This window comes from Erythrolamprus reginae, chromosome 11 (assembly GCF_031021105.1).
Source record: "Erythrolamprus reginae isolate rEryReg1 chromosome 11, rEryReg1.hap1, whole genome shotgun sequence".
NCBI lineage: Eukaryota > Metazoa > Chordata > Lepidosauria > Squamata > Dipsadidae > Erythrolamprus > Erythrolamprus reginae.
The window spans coordinates 19,961,245-19,982,601 of NC_091960.1; the positions used below are offsets into that span (position 1 = coordinate 19,961,245).

Genomic DNA, 21,357 nt, shown 5'->3' on the forward strand with positions numbered 1-21,357 from the left:
AGACCCGGTAATTTTCTCTCAACCCTAGGGAAAGAGGCAAGGGCAAACAATTTTTTAAAAAATTGTTAAGAAATTTGCAGGGATTTGTCCAGGCAATCTACAAGACTTGGACATTATTGAGAAAGCTAACTTGGGCTGATCTTTAAAAAAGCTAAGATTGGTCTAATTTGATTACTCCTTGAGTGAGAGTGTTCATGAAAATCCCAGGGCTATAGAGTACATTAGAAAGTTTAAAAAATATCCCAGAAGGAGATTAATGATAACCCATTAAGCCTGCTGTTCTGTTTGGTTTTTTTTAGACCCAAAATGAAATTTGAGACCCTGTAAAAAAATTTCCCTACATATCTGAAACTTGAAATTTACATGGCTTCAGGCTGCTGCTACTCAATGCCAGGTTGGTGGTAAATAAAGCTCTCCTCATCCAGGATTTAATCCTGGATGAGGAGGCCGACCTGGCTTGTATAACTGAAACCTGGCTGGGCCGGGAGGGAGGAGTTCCTCTCTCTGAAATTTGCCCAGACGGGTTTCAGATATGGCATCAGCCTCGACCCCAGGGAAGGGGGGGAGGAGTGGCTATTATAGCCAGGAAGAGCCTTGGCCTACGTAGATTCATTGCTCCAGAGATTGCGGGTTGCAAGTCCCTCCTTGTGAAGCTGGACTTAGGGGTTCAGGTGGGCCTGTTTCTCACGTACCTGCCTCCCAACTGCGTGTCACAGGCCCTGCCTGTGCTACTCGAGGAGATAGCCGGGTTGGCGGTGGAGTTCCCCAGACTTATTGTCTTGGGGGACTTCAACCTGCCGTCACTCGGCGTAACCTCTGGCACAGGAGTTCATGGCCACCATGATAGCCATGGACCTGACTCAAGTAGTACAGGGTCCGACTCACGAGGGGGGACACGCACCCGACATGGTATTCCTCTCTGAGCAATTGAATAATGGTCTGAGACTAAGGGGCTTAGAAGTGTTGCCTTTGTCATGGTCGGACCATTTTCTACTGTGGCTTGACTTCCTGGCTCCAATCCTTCCCCGCAGGGAGGCGGAACCAATTAGGTTGTTCCACCCCAGGCGCCTGATGGATCCAGAAGGTTTTCAGAAGGCGCTTGGGGTTCTTCCAGATACACTCGTTCACAACTCGGCAGAGTCTCTGGCTGAGGCTTGGAACAAGGCTGCAGCGGAGGCTCTCGACCGAATTGCGCCGTTGCGACCTCTCCCTGGCGCTAGACGCCGTAGAGCCCCATGGTTCAACGAGGAGCTCCGGGAGTTGAAACACCAGAAGAGACGTCTAGAGAAGCGATGGAGGAAGAGTAAGTCTGAATCTGATCGAACACTTGTAGGAGCTCACATTAAGACTTACAAAGTGGCGCTTAAGGCGGCAAGATGCGCGTATCATGCCGCCTTGATTGCATCAGCGGAATCCCGCCCAGCCGCTCTGTTTAGGGTGACCCGCTCCCTTCTTAACTGGGGGGGAGTTGGGGAACCCTTGCAGAGTAGTGCTGAGGATTTTAACACGTTTTTCGCTGATAAAATCGCTCGGATCCGGGCAGACCTCGACTCCAATTGGGAAACAGAGTCGACTGATAACGATTCAGTCGAGGTGACTGGGGCCCGTACTTGTCCACCTGTCTGGGAAGAGTTTGATCTGGTGACACCTGATGAAGTGGACAAGGCCATTGGAGCTGTGAGTTCCGCCACCTGTTTGCTGGATCCGTGTCCCTCCTGGCTGGTTTCGGCCAGCAGGGAGGTGACACGGAGCTGGGTCCAGGAGATTGTCAACTCTTCTCTGGGGAGGGGGTCCTTTCCGGATTCCTACAAGGAAGCACTTGTGCGCCCCCTCCTCAAGAAGCCTTCCCTGGACCCAGCCATTCTTAACAACTACCGCCCAGTCTCCAACCTTCCCTTTATGGGGAAGGTTGTTGAGAAGGTGGTGGCGCTCCAGCTCCAATGGTCCTTGGAAGAAGCCGATTATCTAGGTCCTCAGCAGTCAGGATTCAGGCACAGCTACAGCACGGAAACTGCTTTGGTCACTCTGATGGATGATCTCTGGCGGGCCCGGGACAGGGGTTTATCCTCTGTCCTGGTGCTCCTTGACCTCTCGGCTTTCGATACCATCGACCATGGTATCCTTCTGCGCTGGCTGGAGGGGTTGGGAGTGGGAGGCACTGTTCTTCAGTCGTTCTCCTCCTACCTCTCTGGTCGGTCGCAGTCGGTGTTAGTGGAGGGTCAGAGGTCGTCCTCTAGGTTGCTCCCTTGTGGAGTGCCTCAGGGGTCGGTCCTCTCCCCCCTGCTATTTAATATCTACATGAAACCGCTGGGTGAGATCATCCAAGGGCATGGGGTGAGGTATCATCAATATGCAGATGATACCCAGCTTTACATCTCCACCCCTTGTCCAGTCAGTGAAGCAGTGGAAGTGATGGGCCGGTGCCTGGAGGCTGTTGGGGCCTGGATGGGTGTCAACAGACTCAAACTCAACCCTGATAAGACGGAGTGGCTGTGGGTTTTGCCTCCCAAGGACAATTCCATCTGTCCATCCATTACCCTGGGGGGGGGGAATTACTAACCCCCTCAGAGAGGGTCCGCAACTTGGGCGTCCTCCTCGATCCACAGCTCACATTAGAGAAACATTTTTCAGCTGTGGCGAGGGGGGCGTTTGCCCAGGTTCGCCTGGAGCACCAGTTGCGGCCCTGTTTGGATCGGGAGTCACTGCTCACAGTCACTCATGCCCTCATCACCTCGAGGCTCGACTACTGTAATGCTCTCTACATGGGGCTACCTTTGAAAAGTGTTCGGAAACTTCAGATCGTGCAGAATGCAGCTGCGAGAGCAATCATGGGCTTCCCTAAATATGCCCATGTCACACCAACACTCTGCAGCCTGCATTGGTTGCCGATCAGTTTCCGGTCACAATTCAAAGTGTTGGTTATGACCTATAAAGCCCTTCATGGCACCGGGCCAGGTTATCTCCGGGACCGCCTTCTGCCGCACGAATCCCAGTGACCAATTAGGTCCCACAGAGTTGGCCTTCTCCGGGTCCCGTCAACTAAACAATGTCGTTTGGCGGGACCCAGGGGAAGAGCCTTCTCTGTGGCGGCCCCGGCCCTCTGGAACTAACTCCCCCCAGAGATTAGAATAGCCCCCACCCTTCTTGCCTTTCGCAAGCTTCTTAAAACCCACGTTTGTCGTCAGGCATGGGATTAAGATATTCTTTCCCCCTAGGCTTCCACAATTTATGTATGGCACATTTGTATGTATGATTGGTTTTAAAATAAGGGTTTTTAGCTTCTTTAGTATTGGATTGTCGCATGTTGTTTTTATCAGTGTTGTTAGCCGCCCCGAGTCTACGGAGAGGGGCGGCATACAAATCCAATAAAATGAAAAAAAATGAAATGACTTTGTTTCATTTGAAGGGTTCTTTCTATGAGTGTTTTTGGGGGGGTTTGTTGTTGTTGTTGTTTAGTTTTTGCTGTGCGCAATAACTATACACTTGTACTGTTCCCAGGTCTTTTTGGACCTGGACTAAAAAAATGTTCATTTTAGCTACTGTAAGTATTGTTTTTTTAATACCTATTGCATTAGTAAACTATATGTGAACATGCTTGATCATAAACAAATGAAAATGAAATTAAAAATTAATTTGTACTGTTTTGGGTCTATTTGCCCCAAAGAGTTTTACAGGTCTGATACTTATGATTGATTTACTTTTCCTCATTTGAGGGGTTCTTACTATGAGTGTGGGTTTTCTGGTGAGGTGTTTGAGGGGGGGGGGGGTTGGGGGGGGTTACCTGATGCTACGTGCTGATTCTTACACTTGTACTGTTCAGGTCAATATTGACTTTTACAGGTCTGAAACCTGTGATTGATTTACTTTTCCTGATTTGAGGGATTCTTACTATAAGTGTGGGTTTTTGTGTGTGTGGGGGGGTGTTTAGGGGCTTTTTGGGTTTAGTTGTTGTGATGATTGTTATACTTGTACTGTTCAAGTCAATATTGAATCAGCATGTAGCAACAGGTAAATCTCCCCCAAAATCCCCAAATACCCCCCCAAAGAAACCTACCCTCATAGTAAGAACCCCTCAAATGAGGAAAAGTAAATCAATCACAAGTTTCAGACCTGTAAAAGTCAATATTGACCTGAAAAGTACAAGTGTAACAATCAGCAAGTAGCATCAGGTAAACCAACCCCCCCAACCGCCCCCAAAAGAACCACACTCATAGTAAGAACCCCTCAAATGAGGAAAAGTAAATCAATCAAAGTTTCAGACCTGTAAAAGTGAAGTAATCACAAGTTTCAGACTTGTAAAACTCTTCAGGTCAAATAGACCCGAAACAGTACACAGGAATAATTTACCTTTTTTCTGGAAAAAAAAATAATAATAATTTTTAATTTCATTTTTCATTTGTTTATAATCAAACATGTTCACATATAGTTTATTAATGCAATAGGTATTTAAAAAAACACTTACGGTAGTCAAAATCAACTTTTTTTTTTAGTCCAGGTCCAAAAGGACCCGGGAACAGTACAAGTGTATAGTAAATGTGAACAGAACAGCAGGCTCAAATACACACATTCATGTAGTCAACAGGAATCAAATTCAAAGAGCCTTTCTCCTATTCTCTAAGCCAGCATTTCCCAACCAGTGTGCCGCGAGACATGGTCAAGTGTGCCGCGAAGCTCCAGCTGGGCGGGGCGCTGCTGATGCCTCCGACCTGGAGGTCCCACTCGCAGCTGCCCCCCAGCTACTGCCCGATGCCACTGTTGCCGGTGCTCTCCTGCTGGGCCCCAAAGAAGGAAGGCGGGAAAAAAGGAGAGTTTCATTCTTCACGCCTCCTTTTTCCTGCCTTCCTTCTTTGGGGCCCAGCAGGAGAGTGCCGGAAACAGCGGCATCGGGTAGTAGCTGGGGGGGCAGCTGCGAGTGGGAGCTCCAGGTTGGAGGCACCGGCAGCGTCCCGCCCAGTTGGAGCTTCCCTGACATCGGCAGCAAGTGTCCTTTGGGGCCTGGTGGGAGGGCACCATCAGCAGCAGCACCAGATAGTAGCCGGGGGATGGCGGTGGCAAGAGCTCCAGGGCGGAGGCACCAGCAGCGCCCCACCCAGCTGGAGCTTCCCTGGCGGGGGTGACCACCAGTGTCCTTTGGGGCCTGGCGGGAGGGCACTTGCAGTGGGAGTGGGAGGGTGCCGGCTGCAGCGGCCCCAGGCAGTCGCCGGGAGATGGCGGCAGCGAGAGGGAGCTCCAGGGTGGAGGCACCGATGGTGGTGGTTGGATGTGTTGCTGGATGCCGTACATGCTGGCGCTGAAGGAAGGAAGAGAGAGAAAGAGGGAGAAATAGAGCGAAAGGGAGGAAGAGAGAATTTATTTTTGTCCAAACTTTTCTTTAGCCCCCCCCCCCCCGTTCAATGTTCCCCAGGATTTTGAAAATATGAATAATGTGCCGCAGCTCAAAAAAGGTTGGGAAACACTGCTCTAAGCAGCGTGGGGTTGTGTGATTCAGATCACATCTTATTTTTATCCCCAAAAAACTATGAATTGATTATAACTGAGACCGATGGGGTGATAGAATCTCTGGCTAAAAGAGCAGTGAGTAAAAAAGAATGGTCACTTTTTACAGAAGCACAACTAAGAGCATTTTAACAAGCTGTATCATAGTTTGGGTTGCTGGCAGCAGTGCTTCAGATAGAAAATCCATACAGAGAGTGGTAAGGACAGTGGAGAAGATTATAGGATACTTGCTTCCTTAACAGGATACTGCTTATAAGTGCCATCTATTTAGACTTCAAAGCATTGTTAGAGAACCCACCCATGCATTTTAGGGTCTTTTTCTGTTACCCCCCTCTGGTAGGAGGGTTCAAAAAATTTCTAGAAGGACTTCCAGATTTTGTAACAGCTTTGTTCACTATGCCATCCCTCTGGTAAACTCATAAGATTCGCTTTTTTCGCCATGTACATGTAGACATCCGAACTAAACTATTGTTTGTGAAAAATATATGTGGGTGTATGCATAATTTTGTATTTATTTGTTTTGTCATATTTATGTAGTATATATAGAAAGTGGTAACCCTTTGAGAGCTGCATGCAATGACATTTCATTTTAATGTATGTCCATTAGTGTACATTCTAAGTGTCAATAAAATTATTTTAAATCTAAGTTCCAAGTCTCCCTAGGGAGTCGGATGTTCTTCTTTCTCATGGGGACTCACTGCAGGAAGGGCAAAGAAGGAGATTCCCAGCAAGGCGAAGCAGGCTGTCAGCACCCGGCCCATCCATGTTTTTGGAACCTTGTCCCCATAGCCGATTGTAGTGAGTGTGATCTGAAATTAGAGAAGCGGACACATTTTATAGGAACCTTTTCCTTATGGCAAGGATCTCCAAAGTTGGCAACTAAGACTTGTGGACTTCAACTCCCAGAGAATTCTGGGAGTTGAAGTCCACAAGTCTTAAAGTTGCCAAGTTTGAAGACCTCTGCCTTAGGGCTTCATTACAGCAGGTGTAGTAGCTAAATTTTGTGTTGCTGTAATTAAAGCAAGATATAATTGCTTAAAGACATATCTATCTTTGTTTTAAATATTACTTTGGATCCAGTACATCTTAGCTAATAACTTACAAGGATATATAGTTTTTATTTTATAATTTATAATTATGAATGTTTTATATTTACTTATCACCCAAGTAATAACTTTACACCATAGTAATGGAGAAGTGAATAAACGTTATAATTTGTGATTCATTCTGCTAATTGTTAGTATGCTAATGTTTGTATGGTTTTGCTTTTTTAAATTGTTGCTGGCCAGCGTCCAAATAAATATTATTGACAATTTCTTTCCTAACATATTCCATCCCTCTGGACTGACAGCAAAATCCACTGCTCCTGATTCCTGTCCCAATTTATTTATCTGTATTAAAAATGTACCTGCATGGCACATGGCTTAAAAAGAAAAGAAAAATGTCTCACAAAGGAGATATATCTCTTCCTGTTAAGGAATTACAGGACTAGTTGCTGGTTGGGTTGCAGCCTTTCAATTTACAGAGTTTGTTTCGCAGTCTAGCTGTCTATCACATTTCCATATCTTGAAGATCAGCCATCCCAAACTTGATCTTCTCCTGATGTACTGGGACATCAATTCAGCATTGGAGGCATCTCCAGGAGTTCCAGAGGTCCCAAATAGGGACGGAGATATCCAGTTCATATGGGATGTCTGAATGGCCCAGTAGCAGGTTGCTGCTGGTATGATTAAGGACAGTGCATCAGTAGCTAATGTTGCGCTGCATGCACAGCTTCTATTCTCCTGCGTGCATACGCATCCCAGTGTGTTTTTGCTTCTGCACATGTGCAGGAAGCAAAATCAGATGAGGGGACATGTGGGTGTGCAAGATTTTGGTGACTTTTTTGCTTCTGCACACAGAAGCAAAAAAAATTAATAGTATTTATTTATTTGTATGCCACCCCTCTCCAAGAACTCAGGGCAGCTGAAATGTCTTGTGCACGTTCATTCCCTTACAAGATTTTGCTTCCTGCGCATGCGCAGAAGCAAAGACATGCTGGTACATGTGCGTGTGCATGCAGGAGAACAGAAGCTGTGCGGGCAGCATACCGGTAGCTACGGTAATGGGAATCTGCCCCTGGAATGGCCCAAAATCAATCCTGTGCCGATCCTGATGGTTTTGGTGGTTTTCTACTATTCATTCCCTTGTCAATTTGTTCTTATGTTTTCAGTTTTTCCTCTTGTTTAGCCAGAAAAGAGGACTTAAAAAAAAAATAAATAGGGAAGGCACACTTACCGTACCCCACCACAGGGAGTCTGCATAAGTGAGAAAATCATCATTGGCATCTTTTTCCACCAGGTAAACCAGAAAAGAGGAAAAGATAAGGACAAGGAAGCCAATGTACCATGCTGTGATCAGTTCCTGCCAGAATCCACCAGAGAAAAGTAGATTTCAGCAACAGAAATCAAGAGAGAGGAAAAGAAACCTGCCGAAGAATCCTCACCATCATCACTAACTCAAAACAAAATGTACAGTTCTCCTTCTTCCCAGGTCCTCCACACAGCAGCACTCTTATAAGGCAACTTTGATCTACAGGTAGTCCTCGACTTACAACAGTTCATTTACTGACCATTCAAAGTTACAACAGCACTGGGAAAAGTGACTTATGACTGTTTTTCATAGTTATGCCCTTGGTACCCCCATGGTCATGTGATCAAAATTTAAATGCTCGGCAATTGGTTCATACTTATGACGGTGGCCATGTCCCAAGGCCATGGGATCCCCTTTGTTGACCTTCAGATAAGCAAAGTTAATTAACAACAAGGTTATTAACTTATCAACTACAGCAATCCACTTAACAACCGTAGCAGGAAAAGTCATAAAATGGGGCAAAATCCACTTCATAAATATCTCACTTTAACAAAAGAAATCCGGGGCTCCCTTGTGGTTATAAGTCGGGGACTACCTGTACCAAGCTGTGAATGGACTTGATTTTTTCTAGTCCAGTTCACCAATTTCTCCATGTCACCACCCTGGCCTATTGGAAAAACTAAGGAAATGCCAAAGGTTCAGTCTGCATACCTGAAAGGTAAGAGACAAAGGAGCTAATAAACTGCATTTCATCTCTATTTTCCTACACTGAGGAAGGGCACCTGATTCGTTCATGTATTTGCAGGTAGATAAGATGCCAGTAGAAGTGACAAGGTTATTGGATAGCTAGGCAAAGTTGGGAATTGGACATGAATGCCATCTAATTGATCCTGTCTCCTTTCAAACTTCATACTAATACATGACTGATGATACAAGGCTAAATAAAAATGCCAAGAAAGGTCACTGTATTTTTTTTTTTTAAAAGGACCATGTGCCGAATCATTGAACATTCTTGTATTAGTACAGACACACACAAAAACATACACACCTGGTGATTCCCTGGGCACTTTAGAATTGCAGGCTTTCTCTAGGGAGCTCTAATGTTACTATACTTTCATCTGTCCCTTTCTAATCAATTCCAATTGATTGAGACTGTCACATTTATGGATAAACTCAGGAGTGGGTTCCAATTTACCTCGCTGCCAGTTCACTTCCTCTTGCACCGCACATGCGCAGTGCAACACCCCCCCAAAAGCCCCCTCCAAAACAAAATGGCAATTCATGCGCAGTGCTGGAAACTCAGCTTCTGCATATGCACAGAAGAAAAAGAAATTCCAAAAAATTGTCAAAAAAAGATATGGCAGCACCCATAGACTGCCACTGACTGATCCGGTTTGGTGACATAATCTGATGTCACCAGTGTGTTTCTACTGGTTCAGGTGAACTGGTCCAAACCAGGAGAAACCCACTCCGGATAGGAGAATCTGCACAATACTTGCACAATCCCTGTTCAGTACAGGTTTTCCAGTTGAGCTTTCTCAAAGGTGATGCAATAACTGCATATCCATCTTTTGTGGATCCCAGGGAACCACTGGATGTTTTCCACCACACACCTAGAGCTACACAGCATGAGCATGGAGGGTGGGCGGATACGGATGCAGAATACAATGAAAGAGAGTCAATATGATAGCTAGCTTTCTTAGAAAAAGGCATGGACCTCGTTAGTGCTACCTCCAGGAAATCTCAATCATTTCCTCTCAGGAACTGGATGCTTTCCTGCAAAACCAGCACGTGGAGTAAATAAGATACAGCATTGCAGAGACCAGCAATGTAGTTCCGACAAAGATCAGCTTCTACAACCAGGAAGAATCTAAGTCTGTATGCATGCAGAGGCTGAAATCTTTTTTCTCCTGCTCTTTCAGAATGGATTTTTTTTTGTTCTATTTTATTCCTGCTGTCTGACTGGTGGCAATTGGCCTGTATTTCCAAAATTGTTCTCTGTGTATTATTATTATTATTATTATTATTATTATTATTATTATTATTATTTAGATTTGTATGCCGCCCCTCTCCGTAGACTTGGGGCGGCTCACAGCAATAATAAAGACAATGTAAAAACAAATCTAATAATTTAAAAACATTAAAAACCCCATTATTAAAAGCAAACATACACACAAACATACCATGTAGTCCTAGCTTCTACTTTGCGAACTCCAACCCTCATACCTCATCATTCCCTTCATCTGCCAACATAACTGGAGAATATCAATGAGAATGGAGCCCAAAAAGGGACACAGTAGTTCAAAAGACAGACAGTCCCATGCACAAGATTGAGATCCATGGATTATATGCAACAATAACTTTTAAAACCAACTAGTGAAACTTTTTCTTTCTTTCTGATAGCCTAATATGGATTGGAAGTGCTTGCTAACTGGGAAACACTGAGTGTCAAATGAACAAAAAATGGGTGTATGGAAAGTATCCTGTCAAATGAGGATGGTGATGACAATTTTTTAAAAAATAAATAAATAAAAGCATTCTGGAAAAGAGCATAATAGGTTGGCCTAAATATGAGCATGAAAATTCCAGATGGAAGAAAGAAAGTCTGTGATATTTTGCTGCTTCCTGATCTCAATAGGAATTGCTCTGCTTTGCACTGGTGGCTTTCCGGAACAGGGGTCTTCAACCTTGGCAACTTTAATACTTGTGGACTTCAACTCTGACAGTGGAAATCCACAAGTCTTAAAGTTGCCAAGGTTGAAGACCCCTGCTCTAGAGCTCCATGGAACTATATTTTCCAGCAGATCTGGGCCAGTGTGACCAACAGTATCTTTGGAATCTCTGGAAAGCTATTGCTTCTCCAGTCTTCTCTGCTTTTATACAATAACTTCTTCTGGGATGAAGCAGATTTGGGGACGATCCCTGAACGTCCCATTGTGTTCGGTTATTTCAATTCCCTCTCCCAAAATGGACATAGAACAAGAAGCAAGTTCTTTATTTCCATCATAGAGAGCAGATTCCTGTTACTTGCTTGGGTTGGTATGCCTCCAGGGACTCACCTTGCTATGGGCATAGACCACTGAGCCAAGAAGCTTCCAAGTACCACCGCGGCGGTCCATGCGCACCATGCGTAAGATCTGCAGGAAACGCATGCTGCGTAGGGCCGAGGTAGCAAAGATGTTCCCCTGGGTGCCCGCTGCAATGACGGCCAGAGAAGCAATAAAGACGATGAAATCTGAAGCACAGGAAGAGAAAGGAAAGAGAGGGCAACTTAGGTCTGTGATTTAAGCATTAGCTTGATGAGTGTATTGCCCAGACATCAGTTCCTTGGGTGCAAAGCAAAGAACTCAACCTTTAAAGAAGAGCTAAAAGTCACCATTTGATCAAGCACACCCTTACACGTCCTCTGTGGAACTTGCCCTCTATAGAGATAGTGCCTCTAAATTATAAAAGCTGATGAAAAATATGGTGTTCTCCCAGAGGTGGGATTTTACCAATTCCGACTGGTTCCGGTGAACCAAATGCACCAATGATCAGCTGGGAGTGAACCGGTTCACTCCAAAGTTCAGGTGGGCCTATTTGCCCACCCCTGTGCTTTAATGACCTACATTGTGTAAATATAACTTTTAATATTACAACAGTGATGAAATGACACTTGGCTACAATGTAAAGTAGCGAAGATACAGCTTGTATAACAGTGTAAATGTGCTATCCCCTCAAAATAATGCAACTCACAGTCATTAATGTCTAAACTGATGGCAACAAAAGTGAGTACACCCCTAAGTGATAATGTCCAAATGGGGACCAAAGTGTCAACATTTTGTGTGGCCACCCTTATTTTCCAATACTGCCTTAACCCTCTTGGGCATAGAGTTCACCAGACCTTCACAGGTTGCCACTGGAGTCCTCTTCCACTCCTCCATAACGATGTCACAAAGCTGGTGGACATTAAGAGACCTTGCGCGCCTCCACCTTCCATTTCAATTTGCCCCATTATCACTTAGGGGTGTATTCACTTTTGTTGCCATCAGTATAGATATTAATGATTGTGTGTTGCATTATTTTGAGGGGACAGCACATTTACACTGTTATACAAGCTGTATATCCTTAACTTTACATTGTAGGCAAGTCATTTCTTCAGTGTTGTTACATGAAGATATACAGTACGTAAGTATTTACAAAATGTGAGGGGTATACTCACTTCTCTGACATACTGTATATCTTCTCAGCCAATTCACATGGGAGAGTGGATTGCCATACTGCTGCTGTGTTTCTCCCCAGCAGTAACGCTGAAGTTAAGTTTTTGTAAAACTGTGCATGAGTGCAAAGTGTGCATCAGGTGCATGCGTGTCAAGCACATGCATGCACAAAGCACATGATCATCGAACCAGTTGTTAAACAGGCAGGATCCCATCACTGTGTTCTCCACAATTTGTGGTTGCTCTTCTGTGCCATTTGGGTAGTTCTGAAATGCCTAGAGAATCTTAAAATATAAATTGGGCATAATTTTTTTATTATTTTTCTCCACCTTAAAATAAAACATACCATATATACTCGAGTATAAGTTGACCCAATTATAAGCCGAGGCACCTACTTTTGTCACAAAAACTGGGAAAACTTATTGACTCAAATATAAGTTCAGGGTGGAAAATACAGTGGCTACTGGTAACTTATAAAAATGGAATATTCTTCTATTGTAGCTTCTTAAAATTGTTTTTGTAGGAGAATAAAAAAAACATATGAAGAACGGTTGCAGGAACTAGGTATATCTAATTTAATGAAAAAAGGACCAGGGGAGACATGATAGCATTCTTCCAATATCTCAGAGTTTGCCACAAAGAAGAAAGAGTCAACCTATTCTCCAAAGCACCTGAGGGCAGAACAAGAAGCAATGGGTGGAAACTAAACAAGGAGAGAAGCAATTTAGAACTAAGGAGAAAATTCCTGACAGTTGGAACAATGAATCTGTGGAACAGCCTGCCACCAAAAGTTGTGAATGCTCCAACACTTGAAGTTTTTAAGAAGATGTTGGATACCCATTTGTCTGAAGTAGTGTAGGGTTTCCTGCCTAGGCAAGGGGTTAGACTAGAAGACCTCCAAGGTCCCTTCCAACCCTGTTGTTATTATTATATTATGTAACTTTTTTCCTTCCAAAATGTTTTTTATTTCTTGCATCTTTCTTCTTCCCCTTCCAAAATCTTTATTTTTAAATTCCAAAAATCTTTAGGAATGTTATCTTAATCTTAAAACCTGTTATCTTAATCTTCATTACAATATCATTATAATTTTATTAATAATTGGGATTTCATATACAGTGATCCCCCGGTTATTGCGTCCCCGACCATTGTGAACGGGCTACATCGCGATTTTTCAACCCGGAAGTAAAAACACCATCTGCGCATGTGCGCCCTTTTCTTCCTATGGCCACACATGCGTAGATGGTGTTCCCCGCCGGGCAGATCAGCTGCTGGGCGGCTTCCCTGGGTCTTTCCCCTCTTGCTGGCGGGAGGGCGAGAAGCCCCCCCCAGCACCCGCTCGCCCTCCGTTCGCCCGCCCTTCGCCCGGCCACCCGCCATTTGCTCGCTGCTCGCCCGGCCACCCGGGTTCGTTTGGCTTCGGGACTCAGTTGGGAAGCGGCACGGGTGTTTTAAAAGGTCTCCGCCGGCATGGGGGGCTTCTTAGCACCCCCCCAAACCCGGGTTGGGGGTTCGGGGTGGTGGTGGTAGGAAGCCCCCCATGCCGGCAGAGACCTTTTAAAACACCCGTGCCGCTTCCCAGCTGAGTCCTCAAGCCAAGCGCAGAAGTTAGCCTTGAATCCCTTTGAATCCCGCCGCTTCTGCTGGATACGGGCGATGGGCGGGGCGAGCTGCCACAGCCCCTGGCTTCCGCGCCGCTCGTCCCACCCACCGCCCGTATCCAGCAGAAGCTGCTGGATTCAAAGTGCTGGGGTGGGGGGCTGTCGGGACACCCCCCACCCCAGCACTTTGAATCCCGCCGCTTCTGCTGGATACGGGCGATGGGGGGGCGAGCTGCCACAGCCCCTGGCTTCCGCGCCGCTCGTCCCACCCACCGCCCATATCCAGCAGAAGCTGCTGGATTCAAAGTGCTGGGGTGGGGGGCTGTCGGGACAAGCCGCGCACAAAGCCCGAGGCGAGGCTGAGCAGGAGGAGAAGCCAACCAGCGAGGCGGTGGGCTGGGAGCCGCAGGTGAAAGGAGCTCGGGCATCGGAGCGCGGCGCCAGGCATTGTTCTCCGGACCCCGCCCGCTCAGCCCCGCGGCGGCCCTTTCCCTCTCCAGGCTGCGGGCGGGGTCCGGAGAACAATGCCCGAGCTCCTTTCGCCTGCGGCTCCCAGCCCACCGCCTGTCTCCTGCTGCCCGGTTTAGCCAGGACACGAGCGGCGAAATGACTTGGAGGAATGTGAAGCTGAAACCGGCCGGTTTCAGCTTCACATTCCTCCAAGTCATTTCGCCGCTCGTGTCCTGGCTAAACCGGGCAGCAGGAGACAGGCTTTGAGTTTTGGCTGCGGGGGGAGAAGTAGGACTTTCCTAACTCCCTCGCCCCGCAGCCAAAACTCAAAGCCTGTCTCCTGCTGCCCGGTTTAGCCAGGACACGAGCGGCGAAGTGACTTGGAGGAATGGGAAGTCCAAATCGGCTGGTTTCAGCTTCACATTCCTCCAAGTCATTTCGCACCCCGCGTTTTAAAACAGCCGTGCCGCCCCCAATCTTCGGCTCCTCGCTAGCGCTGCGGAAGTTAAAAACATCATCTGCACATGCGCAGATGGTGTTTTTACTTCCGCAGCGCTACTTCGCGAAAACCCGCTCGTTGCGGGGGGTCCTGGAACGGAACCCTCGCAACGAGCGGGGGATCACTGTATTCTTTCAAAACAATTGCTTAAATCAAACTTCCATATGATAAATATTCAGATTTTCCATTTAAAACATATTTCATAAGTTAAAATCATTACTACTATCTCAATAGATCAGTAAATAACAATTGGGGGTTACTCAATCATTAATTGTAAAATCTTTCTTCTACATGATATTTATCTTGCATAAGGAGTAACCATACTGTTTAAAAAAGGTAAATCTATTCATATTAATTATGTAGAACAAATGATTAATGACAAAATTCATACTATTATATTATCCTAACCTTTGTATTGTTTTAAACAAGTCAGCATTAACAATCCTCTTGGGTATGATAAGTATAGTTGGAAGAAAAGGTTTAATTACACAGAGTTATCCCCACTTTAAGCAACATTTTCTTACAAAATAACCTATCCTGTTAATCAATTTTAAATGGGTAACTTACATTTTACTTGTACATTTTATTTACTTGTAAAATATTGTTGCTGGCTTGATCAGAAGAGAAAGCCATGGTTCCTTCTTTCTGAAAGTCTCTTCAACCCTCCCGCCCCTTCCCCCAGTGCTTCCTGTAGAGGAGGAGCTGTGATTGGTACAGCCTGCTGCCAATCAGGCAGCTGAGGGGTAGCAAGAGCAGAAAGAAAAAAAAACCTCATGTTGCCAGCCATGAGGTTTCTTTCCTCCCTGCCTTTCTGGTGCTTTGGGACAGTTTTCAGGTCAGTGAAAGTCAGTGACTCTAGTATAAGTCGAGGTTGGATTTTTCAGCATTTTTTTGTGCTGAACATATCGACTTATACTCGAGTATATTTGGTATGTAAATAACAAAAGACAATACCAATATCCAATCAGATACATATGCCAAATTTCCATATCATTAATGTGCTTTAAGGAGTTTCTTTACTTTCTACCTTCCCCTTCCCTTTCCATAATTCCATCTCTCCAACATTATAAGTACTAGTAGTAAACTTTGAAAACAGAAACAAAAAAAGACAAACAACCCCCCCCCCATATATCCTCAATATTTAACATTCTATAAATCCCATATTCATTGTTATTTACAGAGAAAGGGAAAGACAAAAGGAAAAGGGGGGAAAAACCTCACTCCAACATTTAGTTGATTCCCTAATGAAAATAGTTTCCCCATATAAAATAATATAAAACATGAACTATCTTAGATTTATGTTCCATTAGCAACTAGTGCTGCCACCATTTCTTTTCTTTTTTTCATCTGGGTATCTATCCGCTATTTTTCAATCTGTTACCTTTTTTGAAAAAAAAATATTCATATACTTTTTAACTTCCATCCATTCATAAAATTTCCCCAAGATTCTATAATATTCTGAGTCTTCTTTATCTTTAATGGTGTTCTGTTTGGGTCTCTGTGACCCGAAACAAAGTTTGAGACCGTGTAAAAAAAATTCCATGCATATCTGAAACTTGAAATTTCATGACTTTGCATCATTTTAGGGGTTCTTTCTATGAGAATTTTTTTGGGAGGTGGGGGCTTAGTTTTTGCTGGGCAAAAAAACTCACACTTGTACTGTTCCCGGGTCAATATGACCCGGACCAAAAATGGTTTATTTTAGGTACATAAATTTAGTCTTTTTGAAAACCTTTTTCACTGGGAAACTAGTTTGAACATTTCTGCACACAATGAAAGGAAAATTGAAATGAAATAATTAATGCTTAATTTTTTATTTTGCTCATAAAAGCCTGCCACCCCATTTTTGTGAATTTTCTTTCAATTTATAGATAGTTTAGCCTGCAAACTGCATACAATTTTACTAAATTTGGTGTGGGATTACTAGTTTGAACATCCCTGATCATAAGAAAAATAGAAATGAACTGAAAAAAATGATGCTTATTGAGGTTTTTTGCTCAGAAATAAGACCTCCACCCGCCTGGCTCTGTGCAATCATTTCCACTTTAAAAAAAATTTAGCCTGCCAGTTCCAACTGTTTTAAAACTTTTTTCACTGGGATACTAATTTCAACTTTTCTGAACATAATGATATGAAAATTGAACTGACAAAATAGATGCTTATTTGCTTATTTTGCTCAAAAATGTCCCCCCCTCCGCTGTGTGCAATTTTTTCAATTTATATATATTTCATGCTCCAAAATCAAAATACAGTAATACCTCATGATACGAACCCCTCGTCTTACGAACAACCCGAGATACGAACCCGGGGTTGAGGAAATTTTTGCCTCTTCTTACGAACTTTTTTCGTCTTACGAACGCCAAACCTGAACTTCCGGGTTCGGCATTCCGGAGGCTACTGGGAAGCCCCGCAGCCCGGCTGTCACCTTTTAAAACAGCTGGGGGGCTTCCCAGCAGCCTCCCGACGGCGAACCCGGAAGTTCGGGTTTGGCGTTCGACTTCGGGAGGCTGTTTAAAAGGTAACAGCCGGGCGGCGGCGGCGGCAGGTTCGGAGGCCGCTTTGGGTTTTTGGCTGGAGGTCCGGCGCTGGGGGAGGGAGTCAGGAAGGTCCTCCTGCGCCCACCCTCAGCGAAAAACACAAAGAGGGTCTGCCGCCGCATGACAGGCAGGGCGGAGCAGCGTGGAGCAGCGGGAGTCTGAAACCACCAGCGGCTTCAGCTTCTCATTGCTCCGCGGGCGACCGCATTTGTATTTTTGGCTGGGGGGGAAGCAGGAGGCGCAGGATCGGGCCGGCGGCGGGCGCGGGGAGAGGCAGCAGATCTGCATCCTGGGCGGGCGGCGGGCGAGGAGGCGCGACCGAGCGGACCCAGCTCAGGCTCCGGCTAGGACGGGGCAGGCAGCGGCTGGGCGCTGCGGGGAGGGTGCGTCTGACTCGGGGCTAGCGGCGCCCGACGCAGCGGGGAATATCAGCATGGGAGGCAGGAGAGGACCAGGCAACCGGAGCAGCGTCGCCGCCGCTCCCGGCTTGGCTTCCCTCGCCGCTGCAGGCAACGCGCGCTGTGATCTTCCCGGCCGGCGAGGCTCAGAGACGGAAGGCAGCTGCCGGGCCGGGCTTGATCCGCTGAGGCTGGCTGAGCCGGAAGATCGCTCCCGGCTTGGCTTCCCTCGCCAGCGCAGGCAACGCGCGCTGCGATCTTCCGGCTCAGCCAGCCTCTGCAGACGGGAAGATCTTTGGGGTGGGGGTGGGGCTGTCGGGACACCTCCCACCCCAGCACTTTGAATCCCGCCGGCCAAGAGCACTCGGGCAGAAGCTTCCCCCTCATCGCCCATGTCTGGCAGAAGCTTCTGCCCGAGTGCTCTTGGCCGGCGGGATTCAAAGTGCTGGGGTGGGAGGTGTCCCGACAGCCCCACCCCCACCCCAGTGCTTCGCCTCCCGCTGGGCAAGAGCGCTCGGGTAGCAGCCCCCGCTCCCCCGGCACAAAGCTAACCCCACCCCCTGGGCAGCCAGAAGGCTCCTTTGGGAAGGCGGCCGCAGGGGGAGGAGGTGCCACGGCCACCGGCTTCTGCGCGGCTCGTCCCGCTCATTGCCCGTGTCTGGCAGAAGCTGCCACCCGAGCGCTCTTGCCCAGCGGGAGGCGAAGCACTGGGGTGGGGGTGGGCTGTCGGGACACCCCCCACCCCAGCACTTTGAATCCCGCCAGCCAAGAGCACTCGGGCAGAAGCTTCTGCCAGACATGGGCGATGAGGGGGAAGCTTCTGCCCGAGTGCTCTTGGCCGGCGGGATTCAAAGTGCTGGGGTGGGGGGGTGTCCCGACAGCCCTACCCCCCACCCCAGTGCTTCCCCTCCCGCTGGGCAAGAGCGCTCGGGTGGCAGCCCCCGCTCCCCCGGCACAAAGCTAACTCCGCCCCCTGGGCAGCCAGAAGGCTCCTTTGGGAAGGCGGCCGCTGGGGGAGGAGGTGGAGAGACAGGATAACTTTGCGCCGCTTCGGAGCCCGCTTCTGTTGGGACACCTCCCACCCCAGCACTTTGAATCCCGCCGGCCAAGAGCACTCGGGCAGAAGCTTCTGCCAGACACGGGCGATGAGGGGGAAGCTTCTGCCCGAGTGCTCTTGGCCGGCGGGATTCAAAGTGCTGGGGTGGGGGGCTGTCCCGACAGCCCTACCCCCCACCCCAGTGCTTCGCCTCCCGCTGGGCAAGAGCGCTCGGGTGGCAGCCCCCGCTCCCCCGGCACAAAGCTAACCCCGCCCCCTGGGCAGCCAGAAAGCTCCTTTGGGAAGGCGGCCGCAGGGGGAGGAGGTGGAGAGACAGGATAACTTTGTGCCGCTTCGGAGCCCATTTCTGTCGGGACACCTCCCACCCCAGCACTTTGAATCCCGCCGGCCAAGAGCATTCGGGCAGAAGCTTCTGCCAGACACAGGCGATGAGGGGGAAGCTTCTGCCCGAGTGCTCTTGGCCGGCGGGATTCAAAGTGCTGGGGTGGGGGTGTCCCGACAGCCCCCCACCCCACCCCAGTGCTTCGCCTCCCGCTGGGCAAGAGCGCTCGGGTGGCAGCTTCTGCCAGACACAGGCAATAAGCCGGACGAGCGGCGTGGAAGCCGATGGCTGTGGCAGCTGCTGCAAGAGGCTTCCGCGCGGCTCGTCCCGCTCATTGCCCGTGTCTGGCAGAAGCTGCCACCCGAGCGCTCTTGCCCAGCGGGAGGTGAAGCACTGGGGTGGGGTGGGGCTGTCGGGACACCTCCCACCCCAGCACTTTGAATCCCTCCGGCCAAGAGCACTCGGGCAGTAGCTTCTGCCAGACACGGGCGATGAGGGGGAAGCTTCTGCCCGAGTGCTCTTGACTGGCGGGATTCAAAGTGCTGGGGTGGGGGGGTGTCCCGACAGCCCACCCCCACCCCAGTGCTTCGCCTCCCGCTGGGCAAGAGCTCTCGGGTGGCAGCTTCTGCCAGACACGGGCAATGAGCGGGACGAGCGGCACGGAAGCCGGTGGCTGTGGCAGCTGCTGCAAGCGGCTTCCGCGCCGCTCGTCCCGCTCATTGCCCGTGTCTGGCAGAAGCTTCTGCCCGAGTGCTCTTGGCCGGCGGGATTCAAAGTGCTGGGGTGGGGGGGGAGCTGTCGGGACACCTCCCACCCCAGCACTTTGAATCCCGCTGGCCAAGAGCACTCGGGCAGAAGCTTCTGCCAGACACGGGCGATGAGTGGGACGTCACTTCATTCCTCCACGTCACTTCACCGCTTCGCCGCTCCTTGTGGCTGGGGGGGGGGAGTTAGGAAGGTCCTACTTCTCCCCCCCCAGCCAAAAACTCAAAGCCTATCTCCTGCCGCACGGCTGTTTTAAATGGTGACAGCCGGGCGGCAGCGTTTTTTTGCGGGTTTTTTTTGTTGTTGCACGGATTAATTGACTTTACATTGTTTCCTATGGGAAACAATGTTTTGTCTTACGAACCTTTCGTCTTACGAACCTCCCCCCGCCACCAATTAAGTTCGTATCTTAAGGTACCACTGTATTATTAAAACATTTTGCATTGAATTACTAGTTTGAACATTTCTGAACATAATGATATGAAAATTGAACTGAAACAATTGATGGGAGAGGGGTGGGGCCAATGGCCGCGGCAACATGGAGCTGACCTCGGTCTCTAGAAGGTAGCTCTGAATCCCCACTGTCCAGGGGTCTCAGTTCTGATGAACCAGACCCGATCCTCCCTGAAGGGGAGATGAAATAGGTGACATTATTGGGGGCCTGGTAGGTGGTTGGCAAACCCCCGCCAGCCGAACCGACTTGTCTGTGCTGGCACCAGCCATGGGAGACAATGCAACGCAGGCAATTGAAGAAGACCGGTAACATCTGGAAAGGGAATAAAAAACAAGCATTGGCATGGTGAAGAAACTTTAAGATGTGTGCTAATGAGTTTGGAGTGCTAAAGAAGCTAATTGGATCTGTTCGAAAATAGGTTACGATCATGACTAGAGAAGCCAGAAATAGATCACAGCGGCTGCTCATGAATACAGCGAGAGCATGGATTAGCAAAAGTGCCTAATCGACGTTCTTCTTTTGAAGAGCTTTAAAAGCTGTTAAAGATGGAGTTTGGATCAGATCAGATTTGATGTTTATTTGGATTATGGTGTATTTTTGCTTTTCCTTAAAGGGAATGTATTTTGTTTTGGAGAATATCTGATTTGAGGAAAGGGGAATTATTTAATAAGTTAAAAGCTTTTTATGTTTTATATGATACTGGTTATAATGAGGCTTTGACAGAATCTTTGTATTTTTTTTCTTTTTATAAATTTTTTATTAGATATTTTTCTTAAAATAAATACTATTTGGGAAAATTTAAATTTAAATCTATAACTTAGGATATAAAAGAAACACATGTTTATATGGAAATACATGATCTGTATGGAGAAGAGAAGTATGCTAAGCGATGGCAAGAATATAAGAAAATGTCTTAAACTTTAGGAACAGCTAATTGATTCTTTAAAATTTTTATAAGATATAAGATATAACGTGTATGAAATAAGTATTAAAAATGAATTAAGAATGGAATGAATTTATCTAGATAAGAAATGAACTGATTCTTGGAATAAGCTATTTTCTAAGGAAAAAGCAACTTTAAAAGTTTGCAAAATTTGAAAATGTTTCATGGAGAAAAAATTAATATTTGGGAAAATTTAAAATTAAATCTAGAACTTAGGATTTATCAGAATCACATGTATATATGGAAATATATGGATTTGATGGCAAGAATGTAAGAAATAAGTATTG

The 21,357-nt window shown here is 47.1% G+C and overlaps 1 protein-coding gene across 1 annotated transcript in view; it reads right to left on the reverse strand.

The window, feature by feature from the left end:
• Window positions 1-21,357, reverse strand: part of LOC139174263 (potassium voltage-gated channel subfamily KQT member 4-like) — a 389,569-nt gene that overhangs the window by 109,459 nt on the left and 258,753 nt on the right. The window contains exons 4-6 of the mRNA XM_070764531.1: window positions 10,908-11,083; window positions 7,774-7,899; window positions 6,195-6,305 (exon numbers count right to left, since the gene is read on the reverse strand). Of these exons, the coding sequence (XP_070620632.1) occupies window positions 6,195-6,305; window positions 7,774-7,899; window positions 10,908-11,083 (413 nt within the window). The remainder of the gene's footprint in view (window positions 1-6,194; window positions 6,306-7,773; window positions 7,900-10,907; window positions 11,084-21,357) is intronic.